The 16,380-nt window shown below is 35.6% G+C and overlaps 1 protein-coding gene across 4 annotated transcripts in view; it reads right to left on the reverse strand.

Annotated features, from left to right (window-relative positions):
- The window catches only part of LOC145686069 (apoptosis-resistant E3 ubiquitin protein ligase 1), a 411,433-nt gene that overhangs the window by 11,513 nt on the left and 383,540 nt on the right, over positions 1-16,380 (reverse strand). For 3 of the 4 annotated variants that reach the window (XM_081758979.1, XM_081758981.1, XM_081758982.1), the window contains 3 exons: positions 14,680-14,805; positions 8,350-8,550; positions 1,294-1,556 (listed from right to left, as the gene is read on the reverse strand). In XM_081758979.1, the coding sequence (XP_081615105.1) occupies positions 1,294-1,556; positions 8,350-8,550; positions 14,680-14,805 (590 nt within the window). The remainder of the gene's footprint in view (positions 1-1,293; positions 1,557-8,349; positions 8,551-14,679; positions 14,806-16,380) is intronic. The other variant, XM_081758980.1, reaches the window with a different exon arrangement.

Below are 16,380 nucleotides of genomic sequence, written 5' to 3' on the forward strand. Positions count from 1 at the left end.
GGTGAACTTTTGTGGTATATGTGGTGAACATAGGAAGAAAATGTCACCCATGATACATGTCTTCGGAAGCATACTTTGAGGTTGCCACCGGCGCTCAAGATATGACACGACCACATCTAATTGTTATACAACATGTTATTTAAATTAACATAGTGGCGAAAGGGTGCATAAAAATAAACTTCAAAGTTTTTCAATATCAATGGTGTGGAGAGAGCAGCGTGATCACATAACGGACTGCTACTTCTGTTTAAATAATATAGGACATCTTAACAGAAAAATAAAAAGGCATTAGGATTTACCTTTCGCAAGAAGACCGGTGACACACTCAAGTAGTATGCCAGTTCTCGTGAGTATAGAAAGTGATAATGACAGTGAAACAGGGGGTAATGAAAATGTGATGTGATTATCTGAGAAAGGATACCCTCTATCATCTAAAAGAAGAACGAGCCATAATTTTACTCACAATTAGCCCTTAATGATTTGGTTCATAATCTCTCAGTAAACGAAATGCAGAATTGCTTCGTTGTCACTTATAGGAAAGGTGTTTCCTCCTACCTGGTACAAATGTAGCTCTGTTCAGCCACAGAAAATTACCATTTTCTTTCTTTTTTCATGTGATTACCAAATTTCTTTCCGCCCAGACATTGTGGGATTAATGGCAGCTCCTCTTTATCCTATGAAGCATCATCCAACTGACAACTATTTACAGATGCATCAAAGACGAGTATGAAGGGCATGCATAATGGTAATCGGTTTTTATCGGTGCCTCTTGCATATTCTAGTTTGACAAAACAGTCCTATGACATTCTCCACTGTATACTCAATCAAATCTATTATGAAGGACACAACTAGAAAATCTATGGGGACTGAAAGTGATGCCATGTTACTGCGTATGCAGCAAGGATACATCAAATTTGCTTGCTTCCTTTGTAAATGGGAAATTGTAACAAGCAGTCACAGTACACAAACGAAAAAAATGCGGAACGAAGCGGAACATCAGGTGAAAAAAAAAAAAAAAAAAAAAAAAACGAAGAAAGCTTTGTATCTTCTGAAAATGTTCTCCTTCTTAAGCAATTTGTGAAGGCTATGGACGAACGATGTTGTCCACCACAAATTCCTGGGATCAATCCAGGGGCCAGGTGTAACACTCTTCTACTCAGTTACCGTGCTCACATTGAACGATAATAGCCATTAACATGTAATTCCAAATGTATCTATTTTACTGATGCATTCCGGGAATTAAATTAACATTTTATATTTATTATTAAATATATTTATTTGAACTTAACTTACCATGTATGGGCAGTTGGAAGGTTTCCGAACGTAGGTGCTGCAGTTATTTGGAAACGAGGACTTAGCTCAGCAAAGCCGCCGGGCGGAAGCTGTGAGCAACCTGTTGTGAACTGCAACAAACGGGCCATTTCCTCTTGCGTAAAATTGGATACAGCAGTCCAGAACCACTCGAGTACATGGCGGAACTCGGGGGACCCACCATTAACAACGTGGTGTGCTCTGAAGTCTGCTATACTGTATTCACCAGTTCCGCAGAGTAACAGCTGGAAAAAAATTACATTTCTTTACAGGCTTGCTTCATTTCTCTTTGTTAGAAAAAATATATTTTTTAATCAACTGTCATCCCCAACGTTTTAAGACATTATTCTTCCTCAAATTCTACTGCAATTGAACTAAATAACAATATACAGTGAAACCTGTCTATGTTGGCCACCATCGGTTCCATCGAAAAGTGGCCAATTTACAGAAAATAAGTGTGATTTGTGTATTTTTAGAATAGGATTTCTAGTATTACTTGATTGTAAAATTTTAATAAGCAGTGGCACGACAGCTACTTATAAATAATGTATATAGAGTAATCATAACAATATACAGTACTAGAAAATATTACTATAGTATGCAAGAGCGCCGATTTCTCTGTAAATTTGGGGGGGGGGCATTCAGATGCAGAATGTATATATACGAAGATTTTAAGACAAATTACACTCAAATTATACCAAATATTGTATACTCATAAATAAAATAGGGGCCACATGAGCTTTGGGAGTCCCGGGCCCGCTCGGTCCCTCCAGGATCGGCGCTCTTCATAGTATGTATAATATATATGCATACCTTTCTCTTTCTGAAAACCAGTCTGGTACATTGGATTATTCGGATTGGAAACACACTAACACAATCAACCATGAAATAGAAGTGTATGTACGCAGTTTATTGAAATTGATATTATAGCACACTGAGTTATTCAGATTGAAAACAAGAAAAACTAAGTTATAAATTGAGAAATTCTTATGCAATTTATATGACTTCTTTTCAGCTGTTACTGAATGGTGGTTCATTCTAGACATATTTGCTTTATTCCTTTTGTCAGATATGCACATTCTAATATCCTCGGAGCAAAAGATGTTTTGAGAAAATCTTGAGGGAATTCATATCTCAAAACCTCCGCTACCTTTTGACATGCAGTCAGGTGCCAGTAAATGACAATTGAGCTTTAACTTTGAGAATATTCCGGAATTACTAAAGCTTCACACTGATGAAAGGAGCCGATATATAATGGTTTTACCAAAACAGACAGGGTAAACAAATACGTAAACCATTTCCTGAATTCCTGTATGTGCTTTTTCTTATTCACATCTTCCTTTACCACCCTTTTATGAGGGTAGTGTTCTGGCCATTGACCTCCAAGAACAAATCGTGCGAATCTATGCTTCTTTGTGTCCAGTCAAAAATACAGAACATCTGCCTCTCATATGGGAATTCGAAAGAGTTAAGAAAAATAACAAAACTGTATTTTCCGTGGCCAAGATACGCAGGTAAATTTATCATTATCATCGTAGGGTAAACATTGCTTCAGTGTGGCCAACTTCCAAGATAGACAGGTGGCCAACTTATAGAGTAGTAAGTAACGAATGTCTTGTGGGAAAATGCAGGTTCAAGACGAACTAGGCCAAGATAAGCAGGTGGCCAACTTAGAGAGGTGGCCAAGTAGACAGGTTTCACTGTATAATGAAAAATTTTACTGACTTTTGTAATATTTCTATGTAATTCATTGCTACAAAACATGTGACTAACTTACTGCAAAGTGTTAACAGTATGTGTTCTTAAGGACAGATACTCGATTAATGTATCTGAAATATCGGCCTTTGAAACAATATTCATTTACACAGGAATATTAATAATGCCACTAAACTTCTATATTATTATGTAACTAGCAGATTGTCCGTTCTTCGCACGGGAAGAATGTTTCATTTTGGATATAAAGAGCAATGGGGGTTGAATTTGGATTTAAACGGCATCGGAAGTATCACTGTTCTTCTCAGCGAACCCGAAACTATGTAATGGACACTAATATCGATCATTTATATATATATATCTTCCCCATCTTGCTCCTCCAAGTTGTGGAGCTGAATTTGGCTTTAAACAGCATCGGAAGTGTCATTGTTCAGCTCAGTGACTCCGAAAACTATGATATTAGTGTCGTAATATCGGTTATTTTTGATCATTTTCAAATAATTTCTTCCCTCCTCCAAGTTGCACCTTCAAAGTGAAAGGATAAAAACCATTCCACGTCCGAACCTCATCTACGTTGTAAAGATCGAGATCGGTCGGGTGGTTCAAGAGTTATGAAGTTACAAACATAGTCACTTTCAATTTTATATATTAGATAATATGTTCCTCACGTTCTATAACCAACTATGAACAACGATAATTATAACCAAGATGCAAATGGAACACAAGATTCCATGTGGTATAGTTAGCATTACCAGATACTGTGCGGGAGACTCGAGATTAATTACCGGTGTGAGCCCGTGTGGTTGGGATACAACGTTAAGCTATAAGTCTACCTCATATAGCTTCAATACTGCTGAAAAGGGATGCTAAACCCTAAAACAAGCAAGCCAATGAAACACATATCTACCTAGTTATCTCATAAAACTTGTCCGAGATTTTGACTGCTGTTTGACCATGTGTATGAGTGAGTGCTGCCATCTGGGTATTGTAGGCGAAGTGGATCTCTGAGCTGCTCATTCCACGGTGAGACGCGTGGCAGTGGATTGTGTAACGATGAAGTGAGGCTATTACGAAAATGTATTGCGGTCACAGCAGTACACAAGTTAGGCATGCCACCATCACGAATCTTCGCCACCCTGAAATCCCTGCAAATCAATGACTGATTTGTCTACATCATCCTGCGTTACAACGAAACGGAATGTGTCAATGACCGGCAGCGTAATAGTAGACCGCGTACAGTGAGGACAGCACAGGCAGTTAAAGCTGCAGCTGCAAAGATACGGCGAAATCTTGTCAGGATTTAATCGATGATGTCACGAGTGCTCAATCAGGACCTGGGACTTAAGAGCCCAAAAACAATGTACAAGTAACTTCATGATTGATACGTTATGTCAACAGAGAGTGGTGAAAGCTAAATATCTCCTTAAGCTTTATGCAGGAAATGGTCACACGACAATTCTCTTTTCTGAAGAGACGCTGTCCACAGTTGAGCAGTCCTTTGATGATCAAAGTGACTGTGTACGCACCATCATCCGTGCAAGCTGCTGAAAACGTATTTCCAGGATACAAAAGTCCCATCACTCCATCAGCCATGATGTGATGGGGTGTGAACTTCAACGGAATAACACAGCTTCATTTTTGTGAACAAGAACTATAACATTGCACCTCCGACCCTTATGAAAAGTAATAAAACAAAGTCCATCACAAACAAATTCAGCAAACTTAATTGCTAATATTATTCGTTTCTGGACGAAAACCCCTGTTTCTAATTGGTGACTTTTATCGCTCCTCTCATCTAAAATTTACAGTAAAGTGATTCCCGAATGGAGAACGAGATGTAAACGTAATTTTATACCAGAACAAACATGAATTTCTACCTTTTACTTGGTTGATGGTAGTTTTCTCTTGTTTGTCAGTTTGAATTTAGGCAATCCACAAAACTTATATGGCCATATGTGTAACTTTCAGGTACCAATATGATTAGGGAATCAAAATGATTCTGCGATAGGGGAGCCTGGATAACTTAACTTTGGACGCAATCAATGCAATGGCAGTTTGAAAATAAATTAAAATATGCCCCGGACTGAACGTAAGACTCATAGGTATTGTATTTTAAACGCACTTTCTTAATTGCAGAATGCACTGCACCAAAATAAATGTGACAGTTGATTAAGAAAACCACTAAAAAGAGAACATTTCCGTTATCCGTCTTTCCCCAAGAAAAAACGCCCCTTAAAAAAGACAGTAATTTGCATTTTTAATAAGTACGAAATGTCTTTAAATGTGTTTCCAACAGCATATATGATCTGTTTCTATTAATGTGAAGCTTTTCTTCTTAAGGTGGCAAAATAAGGAGTTCCGCAGAAAAAGTAGGTATTCAAGGTTTTATTTTATTTATTAATATATTTATTAGAGAACTGTTCATCTCATGTACAGCACAAACACTTCCTGTAAGACGTACACACTGTTACCGAAAAAAAAAGTATCATCATGTCAGTAGACCAGTCATTGTACGTTCCACTCACTGTGTACGTAGGTTGACCGAAAAATTCTAAGCCTCACTATGAAAGGAGGTGGGAGGAGAAAAAAAGCACACGAAATTAATAACCTTTTGTAAGCATGTAGCATAACTCACATGTTTCCCTTTTTTTCAGTGAAAATAACATGCTGAAAATGGAGAGGACTGCTAATTAGGCTGAATCAAATTCGATAACTTTACAGAAAGGAAATAATGCCCAAGAAGATCCCCCAGGCCATGGAAAATACTTTATACTTTACAAACAGATACTCCATCCTATGCCACAATCAAGGAATAGACAATCAAAATTCAATTGTGACAACTATGTAGAACCTTGATGGTAACCGATGATCCGGGCACAGGCGACCTCCCACATAAGCAACAAATGACTTGATAGAAAACTGCACGACAAAGTGATAGACAATCGATGCCTCACAACAAGGTCCAACAACAGTCCTAACAAATATCTCAGAAGCGGATTCATCATATCATCAATGATTGACACCTGACCAAAGGAGAACAGAGTGATTGTCGGAGCAATAATTTGGAGTTATCTGAAGCCGAGCCAAATGAGCTTCTCGACCGATATGTAAACTATGGGCGAGTCACTAATGTATCATTTCCAACTCGAGTGTAAAAATAGTAAATTAATCTGAGGCTAAGAAGAATGATAAGGAGTGAAATAATGGAATAAAAATGTAAATTACCCCTACCCTACTTTATCCGTATTTGGTTTTCTTTCTCTGATTGATGTCAGCTTCTTCATTTTATCTCGCTAGGGACCGAGTGTTGTCCTTTTAACACGAACTTCCAGGAGTAGGAGTAGAGTTATTATAGCAACCAACATAACAGAAGTTTCGATATATTAGTTTTTAATCGGTGAACAAAGAGACCTTTAACGAAACCTAGACCAATTGGCCCAGTGGGTCTGCCAGCCGCACAAAACGTAGAAGAAATTATGGTTTTTGGAATGCTAGGCGTTAATGATAAGAGCAAGAGGTAACAACACATGGTACGACTATCAATATAAAATAATATTAAAGGACACAATTACCATAATCGAATTTTGATTTCACCTCATACACTGTAAGTATCAATTCAGTATTTATAAATTAACTAAATTTAGTAAACTAATAAGAGATGTATTTGGGATCATTTCTAAAGTTGATTACATGAACAAAATAAGTATCTTTGATTAATTAATATTTTCCTTTTATCTATAGGTTATTTTAGGATCCTGCAGATATCAAGAAGTTTTTCAGATAAGAAGATGGAGTGTTCCAGAAGCAAGATGAACGACAGGAACTTCGCTACTGAGTCATTGCTTTAAAGATAATTATGTAGAGTTTTGTGGAAGTAAATACATCAGTAGAAAAATAGAGTAATAGTAGCGAAAGTAGAAGTAGTAACAGTAGATTGTGTTTAAAATAATTAATTTGCTTTAGATTTATGTTGCTTCACCAAGACTTAATTTTGAAAGTATTTTGCAAACTTTCAATATCATAGGTTAAGTTTAGTGATTAGACGTTACATTAAGCTGTTCCAGTTTTCGTTACTACTGTTGATTAGGTTAAGTTATAGGAAATTGATACGGTACACATGCAATAAGGTTAGGTTTGTTTCATTACTTAAAAAGAGTATTAAAAGTTAGATACGTAAGCTGGTTTGATATTAGGTATAATACTTTCATGTTATGTTTAACATTTGTATTTTCGAAGGGAACTCTCACGTGAATACTAGTGAGTTTACTCATAATAAACAACAGGAGGTAATTGCACAGAAGTACATTTATACAGTAATATAAATTAACTTTATTTCATTTCAATTAAGAATTGTTATCGTTTTGTAACTTATTTTTCACTTTAAATTATCTCTAATTCTTGTACTATTAATATGTACATTTATTTAATTATAACTACTTTACCCATATCGACGCGTGGAAAGAATTTGGTGATTTTGAGTTTAATTACTCCTTAAAATTTTTATATTTCGTTCAATTTTAAAATGTTGAAAATGATCAATATAGGTGAAAATGTTGAATCTATCAATCTTTACGCTTCTTCTAGCTTTTTCATTTAGCTTTTATGCCGGTGCCAGCCGCTTACTAAGTTCATTCAATTATCACCAACTATAAATCGACTGATCAAAGCAAAGTAAGAATAATAACAAACAATAATAAAGCAAACAAGAAGATAGAATATAATTGAATTTATCTGAAAGAAGGCAATAGGAAAACGGAAGAATCCCCTCACCCCAAAAACATAAGTGTGTCTACAACAAAGCTCAATTAGCGAGAGCTTAGATTGAACCAAGGATCCTAGACACTAGAGGTCAGTGCTCTACCTCTAAGCCACCATGGCTTCGGCAACCATCGATATATGTACAGTCACCAGATATTACACCCTGACTTTGATCTATTCCCTATTTCTAGTCATCTTGCTGGACATCGCTTCACCTCTGAAGACGTGCAGTATCCGCACATGCAGGAAAAAGGTTGTTTTGGTAAAGGATTAGAAAACTTCAGCATTGATGGACCAAGTGCACATCACTCAAGATGATTATAGAGAAATAACCATAGCCATATTTCACAGTGACGTTTAGAACTTGTCAATCAATTCTCGTAGAGTAACTTGAAAATCAATCCAACATTAAGCTATCTACACAATAGTGATTAAAAGACAGATTTACGACTTCCCAAGCTAGTGATGATTACGGTGAGAGATGATGTCATGCACAAAATATAAAAAAATAGCTTTAATTATAGGCAAATGACTTCAGAAGAAGCGTAATAATAATTTTATTCTTACCTCCAGCTCATTTTCATCGAATATACTAAGCAGGTTATCTGGAATGAGCTCATTGAGACCCTTAAGGAAGTGCTCCATTTCTTCTTTGACGCTATTGGCTAGTCGGTATTGGGCTAATGCATCTAGGTATTGATGTTTCGTTTGATTCGTAACCCGTATCTTTGAGCCGCCAGGAACTAACTCCACAACCTGAAAGAAAAACTAAAATTCAGAAATATTCTCAAACACAGTACTTAAACAATGTAGTAATATAAAGCATTTTGATGTATAAACTTACAAAACGCACAATAATCCAAAAAGTTTCATTAAGCCATAACTATGAACAAACAATTGCTATAATGAACAACGTATGTTTCAAATAATTATAGGATCAAATCACTGTGGTCAACACCTGACTCTACATGTTAGATGACAATCAGCAACTTACTAGTATTCTTTTAAGTATCAAAATGAAAGTCGTACCGGTAACTCTATTTTTATATAGATGACGAATTTTCACATTCGGTTTCAATACAGAGATAAGGGCGGAAATAGAATCTATTCTATTATATAGATTATTTATTTATCTATTATATAAAATGGAAACTGATATTGTTTGTAATCGAATCACGGGAAGATGGTTGAACCGATTCACGTCAATTTTTTGGATATAAATATTACCTATCTCAGGCTGAGCTTATATCATGTTACTTTGATTAAAATGCATATTCTAAGGCGGGAGTAGGATCATAATTAATGGGCAAAATTGAGTATCTCACGAAATACTCGTTAGGAACATGAAACTCGACATATAAATTCCTCGTTAAAAATAAACGGACACGTATCCTTGAGTTTCTCAAAATTTTTGTTTTACAGGAGGACTAAATATATATATGAATGTATGTGTGTATGTTCCAGCATAACTCTGGAACGTCTGGATCAACTTCGGAAACTTACATGACTTACAATCTGAAAAGAAATACTAGGGCTGGGAGGGAAAGGATGACATGTAAGAATAATTAAGAACTACGATATTAGTGTCGAACCCATCGTTTTCAGGATTATTGAGATGAATAGTGACACTTCAGATGCCATTTAAAATCAAATTCTTCCCCTATTAGCATGGTGGTGAGTGTAAAGGAAATAGGTTACGACCGATATTAGTATCCAATCATAGCTTTCAAAGTCGTTTAGACAAAGAGTGACACTCCCAATGCCGTTTAAGTCTAACTTAAGCCCCATTGGGATGGGAGTGAGAAGAGGTGAGAAGTGGCAGTGGGAAGAGGTGACATTATGGATTTTAATCATTACACTATCATTGAAATGTGTACACTAAAGTGAGGGGGGAGGAGAAGAGGGTTCCGTGCGAAGAACAGACATTTCAGGTTGTAATATAATAAAAATGTTACTCTACGGATAAGTACAGCACTTTACTTAAAGACTTTCAAGCAATTTTTTATTTCTGCAATCTGAGTAGGAATTAACATTACGTATAATTTATTTGTATTATTTGACCCACGTTTTTGCTTTTTTTTTTTTTTTTTTTTTGACTTTACCCTCCTCTATACAGCAACTATACGGGCTTTTATGTGTCACAAAGTTAGAGGCTACGTCATGTCGTCTGCTTCCGATGACTTCACATTGAAACGCAAGAATTTGTGTTCTGGCTGAAACGTGAAGCAGTCAATTACCAATAATCACATTGGCGAATAAGGCCACTTGCAACAATTTGTCTTAAAGAAGGAATATCTTTGGATTCGAAGTGTTCTCGCAATTTACAGATAATAATAATAATAATAATAATAATAATAATAATAATAATAATAATAATAATAATAATAATAATAATAATAATAATAATAATACAAAACTTTTGGCTTTTCAGGGTGTAGTACCTACAAAGCCTGTCAGGAAGAGCTGTCGTAACCCGGGTTGGAAAAAAGTTTTTTTTTTTTTTGAAAAAGAACAAAACACGTTTAAAACAAACACACACACACAAAATATGTTTTAAACATTTTGAACAGTTTAAAACATGATTTTAAACATATTTCAAACATATTTATGAAGATGTTTTTGCTCTTGCAACCGATATTTTCATTTATTTTATTCTCGTTAAGACACCACTGTGTTGGGTACAGAATATTTCGGTATAGATTAGTAATTCTCAACTTATTTCATATCACGACGCCCTTTTATTACACCCTCTAGCCAGTGACTCTCATAAGTACTTTCTTGGTTGTACTAAGCTTTTTAAAATCTACCTACTATAAAGATTTCACACAATCTATCAACATACATGGCAAAACAAAAGTCCTCACCATCCTTGAGTGTTGAGAATGGGTTAAGGGAGACTGATTGAACTTGGAAGTGATCTGACACATCAGATGGTGCTATCAAGCATCATGGCGGACATCTTTGCTTGGTATTAGAAATTTCAAATGCAATGGGAGTCATGTTACAGGTTTTAAGGCTAGAATTTTACCAGAAATACGATTGGGCGGTTATCATTTCGGAGCTACCGCTTGTGAAAGTTTTCTAGTTATACCTTTAGGGGCTAAGCTCGTGTTTCGTAGAGGCGGGTGAGATTTTTGTTGCAAAATTTTATTACTATTTCAGAACACTGATGCTAATAAAATTATTTTAAAATAATAGATTTTCGAAAAGTAATGTTTGAAGCACACTTCATGTTGTGTTAACTTTAGAATCTTTTTTCTGCAAGCCTATGTAATTGGTTGTTTATTGAGTCAATAATTTATTGAAGAAAGGTAATATCTAGGGCGTTCAGAGCACAATAGATCCAAACCCATTTTCAATAAAATTCAGTTTTGCTCAGCAAATGAATTCTACTTCAAAACGTAATATCTTCGCAGTCAAGAGTCCAAAACAAATGTAACTAAAACCATGCGAAAGGGCGTGGAATACTGGTAATTTCATATGACGGCCGCTAGACAATGGCGTCAGTAGGATAGGAGGGCAACCGCCCCCATCCCCACCTTGAATTTCAGATTTTGGGAGCAGTAAGGCAGTTTTAGAAATCTTTTGAAAAGCAAAGTCCAACAGAACACACTTGAGGTCCTTACACTGAATAAATACGGATAACATACAGATGACTAAATCTGGAAAGTTGCTCAGGTCCAATTTCCAGAATTTTAAGCAGGCCCGAAACTCGAAAGTAGAGCCACCATTGGAATCCTTGGGCCAAAATATATACAAAAGAGCAATATAGGCCTATAGCTCGTTACGGCCAATGGAAATGGATTATAACTGATCAAAATCAATATTTATTTGGTGTAAGGACTTCAATTTTTTTAATGTTGAGCTTTGCTCAGCAAAAGGTTTCTAAATCTGTATTACTGCTCCCAAAATCTAAAATTCACGGTAGGGGCGGATAACCTCTGAACAAACGCCCCTATCTAGTAGCCATCATATAAAATTCTAGATTGCATCTTGTCACGTAGATTTTCTTCCTTTCATCTCGGATATGTGGTTGTGAAAATATGACGTTTTCCGTCGGTGAATTCTTTTGGGCACACCCTGCTTTTATTTAACGTAATTGTATATCATTGACTATGACATTCGGAGCTTGACTTGTTAATCATTCCCATGCTGCAGCGTACACAATATAATCTTAATATCTTAAATTTATGAGCAAAGAGGGGGGAAATTAGCCTTCCTCCCTCATTCCATCAACGCTCTTGCCTAGCGGTTGCCCTATGAAACTCTAGTCCATACTCTTTCACGTGATTTTTGTTTCATTTATTTCGTACCCTTGGCTACGAACATAGTACATTTGCTGAGCAAAAGTGAACTTTCTGAAAATGGACTTGGATCCCTTGTGCTCTGAACGCCCCATATCTAAAAATATTTTATAAAAACTGAGTTCGAGCCAAATTTAACCTGCAACTCAAGTTTGTTCGAAACACATAAAATTACTTTGTTTAGTTTGATTGATTACAGTTTTGCATCAGTACCAAGGCTACATGAGACAGAGCTTTTTGTTTAAAGTGGGATCCGAACCACTAATTTTGAAATTTTACATCGAATCGCAATTAAAGTCTAAACAGCAAATCCCGAAGTCTCGTGCCTCTACCCTCAAAATTTAAAGACCAGAAATTGTGCCCTGTAGCGTGGTGCATACATACAGAAAAAAGAACAAATTGAAATCAAATTGTCCCAGACACTGACATTCGGCACTGATGTTACAATAAGTATCACGCTCGGCGTTAGTTACGCGGGAGCTGCCATACTTTGCGCTTTCTCGCCTGGTCCCTTCATATAAGCGAAATAAAATAAGAGGAAGCGAAGCGAAATAAAATTTTCATAATATAATGAAAAATATATTTTTGATACAAAATTAATTCTTACCTGAAGTTTTCAGTTGCATCTCAACCACATCACTGACTTTAGAATTATAAGAAGCAATTTTCGGATCAACACTTTTACCATTTGAGTTTCCAGTTTTTTCACAGCATTGCATTTTTCATAATGATTCTTCATTCTTTGAACTAAACCAACCATTTCTTTCTTACATGTTTTGCAATGAACTCGTATGGTAGTTTTCTTATCTGATGGAGTTTGAGTTACTTTAATAAATTTGCTCCAAATGATGTCCTTTTTCTTCCCATAAAACTCATGTTTAACGAATCCAAGTTGAACGGAGACTGAGAACCAACATGTACTCTTATCAAAGAATGCCTGCGATATTTTAATTTGAGAACCGCAATTTAGCAAATAACCTTTAGTTTGTTTTCTGAATCAAACACAAAAATTTGTTTCCATGATTATTATTATTATTAAATATCAGTTCTACAAGTAGTTCAACCTTCGACGACACTTTCTCGCAAGTTAACTGAGAAGCATTTAAACAATACAATATACGTTAAAAATAAGGGGGATAAAGAGACAAAATAATTATAGATAACCACATTGATTTGCTGTAGCCACGAGAAATCAAAACATTCACATGGGAAGAAAATAATCCTCTGAATGGGGAGCACTTTTGACAATTTTCTTTCTCTGCAGATTTTTTTTTTTTTTTACAAAAATAAAATAAAAATAAACGTATGTTTAAAACAAGTCTTTAAAAATACACATGTTTAAAATACACAAATTTGTTTTGAACAAAACAACCCTGCTCGTAACAGTGCATAACCAACCAGCAATACCAAAATAACGGCATTATTGAATTTATACTCGAATTTTTTTACCTATGATATATTGAAAATATGAAGTGGGTTTGGATTTTGGTAATACCGCCGTATTATTTGCCGATTCGACTCGGCCAGACAAATTCAGAACGAACGCTTCACAAAATAGCTTACTCCAAGCGGTTTATTGGCTAAAAGACAACACGTGGGTTCATTTGTACGTTATGCAGCCTGAATTCGAGCAAACAAACTTCATTTGCAAATAATTCGGCGTATGCTGTTACAGTGAGTTTACGTAAAGACATGTAAGATTTTTTTTTCACATGGAGCTGCTACGACTACTCCATCAAAACACGAGAGTAAAGTTTTCACGCTTAAATTTAAATTCAAATTATTGGAGAAAATGAAAAGAGTAAGCAGATCGTAATTAATGGGGAATACAAAATAGGAAGTTCAACTTTACACTACATGAAGACGCAACATGATAAACTCCGGACATCCATTACGCAGACAGAATCTACGGAAGCTACAGAAAGAGGGAAACTGTACATCAATATCGGTTTGAAGAATTAGATAGTGTATTGTAAGAGTAGTACGCCGAAAAATGAATTTCGAAAAATGCAATTTCTATAGACGGCGTCAGGAAATATACACGCTAAGCTCTCGAAACATGTACATCCAATTACCCGACAAAATCTTGTATCCGGAGATGGACAAGTCCCATTATTGTAGGTTTTTTTTTTTCATTTTTTATATAAGGTTATGAGAGATCTTACTGTAATTAGAAACAAGTACGAAACAGAGAGGATTTTAACTTTGAAGTGTTTTTATCGCAGAGTAATATGATCACCCGTCAATCAGCATGTCACGTAACAAGCGGGAAGAATGTGACATTTCAGAAAAAAAATGGTCAAATTGTTTCATGGCACTAGATTGCTACAAAGTCTAAATTTAAATTTTGAAATTGTTTTTCATTGTGGATTTATTTTGAAATTGTGACAAAACTGAGAATCCATAAAGTTCCTATCTTAAGTTCAAATTTAGCCTTAGTGATAAAAATAATAAAATAAAACAAACAAACAAACAAGAAGTTACGAGTCGCAGAGAAAAAGAAGAATACTGATGGTAGCTATTTAGAAGATCAGGCAGAGGTCAAGCATTAAGCAAATTACATCCTAGAATAATATTACATACAACTTGATACCTTCATAAGCTGTCCAAAGTGGTCATATTCCTCCTCAACAAAAAATAGATCCATTTCTTCAACATCATGCTCCAGAATATATTTCACTTTACTTAAGTACAAATCTGGGTCGTCTTGTTCGAAGTACTGCAAAAAACAAAATGTATAATTCTGTATTTTAATTTTACACATATGTACACATACATTTCTATCGCTTTAAACCTATGTTCTTCCTACAAAATGTCGTAAATAATTATTATTATCTATGATAATATCAGCTACGTAGTACGTATTAGGTGTAACACTAGAATTTACATCCGTAATTGATCTGATGTGAACATGATATTAGACGTAAATCCTAAGATCTAACTTTTTATTTATTACTATACGTAAAAGAAGAATCACTTGTTAATTAAAACATATCATTAATTTGCTTCTGAACCAATGTCCTTAAACTTTGGCTTCTAAATGTAACACTTTTATAGGAATCAAAACAGATGACATTTCTTGGTTCGTTGGAGTTTAGCGACTCTTTTCAGCACCGAGGCTGCATGAGGCGTGGACGTGTAGTTTGAGATGGAATAAGAATGTGTTCAAATTTTAACGCCCTGTCACCGGGAATCAAACCCGTGATCCCATTCACCAAAGGCTAGTTACTGGGCCAATGAGGAGAGCTGTCATTTTTTGTTGATATCTTTTCAATCAGTACTCTGCACATGAATATCATAAGGGAAGTAATTAATATAAGGGTCTTCTAAAATTTTAGTAGAATGCAATTCTTTTGCGTTGAAATCGACACCAGAAGGAAATTGGAGAGAGTGGTGAACCTTTTCATCTCTCATTTATGTACAGATATGATTTATGCATTTTTTTTTTTTTTGAATTTGTATTTATTCATCTACATTACAAATATCGGGTTGTCTAAAACGTATTGAGTATTTGGTAATCAAATTTGAGAAGACATTTATCGTTATTTGAAAAGAACATTATAAAACTATATATAAATCATTTCGTTCGATGAGTTTCTGTTATTTTTCCGGTAACACCATAATCCCGCTCCTGTAGAACTTTTGTTAGTCCTGCGCAAAAAATTATGACATGTTGTTTTTACAGGCCTCTTTGAAACTAACTTAACACCATTCAGAGGGTTCACCAGAGATAAAACAAAGGGTAGTCTGACGGTGCCAAGTTTAGAATATATGGTGGACGTAATAAAATCTTCCAGCCAAGTTCACTGAATTTTTGACGGGTCATTAAAAACGTATGCGTCTGGTGTCGCCAGCGTGGTATATGACATCTTTGCTGTTGATCCGTTTCGGTCGTTTTCTTGAACTGCTAGATGCACTCACGCTAGTTGTCGACAGTACAGGATCGAGTCTATTGTTTTGTCCGGCGGCAGCAGCTCGTGATGTATGATGCCCTTAATTCAAGCCAAAATCACAGCATAACCTTCCTGGAGGTCCGTGTGGGCTTTTCCACAGACTGTAGTGATTTTCCTCACTTCGACCACGATCTTTTTCGCACATTGTTGTCGTAATTTATTCAATTTTCATCGCTCGTGATCAACCACTTTACAGAATGCTCGAGTTTGTTACGTTTCAGTAGAGATTTACAGATAGAAAATCGATCGAGTAAATGTCTTTGAGTCAGATCATGTGAAACTCAAACGTCGAAATTATTTTTGTAGCCAGCCTTCTTTAAATGGTTTAACATTGTTTGGAG

Source organism: Thermobia domestica, chromosome 5 (genome assembly GCF_964235325.1).
Source record: "Thermobia domestica chromosome 5, izTheDome1.hap1.1, whole genome shotgun sequence".
NCBI lineage: Eukaryota > Metazoa > Arthropoda > Insecta > Zygentoma > Lepismatidae > Thermobia > Thermobia domestica.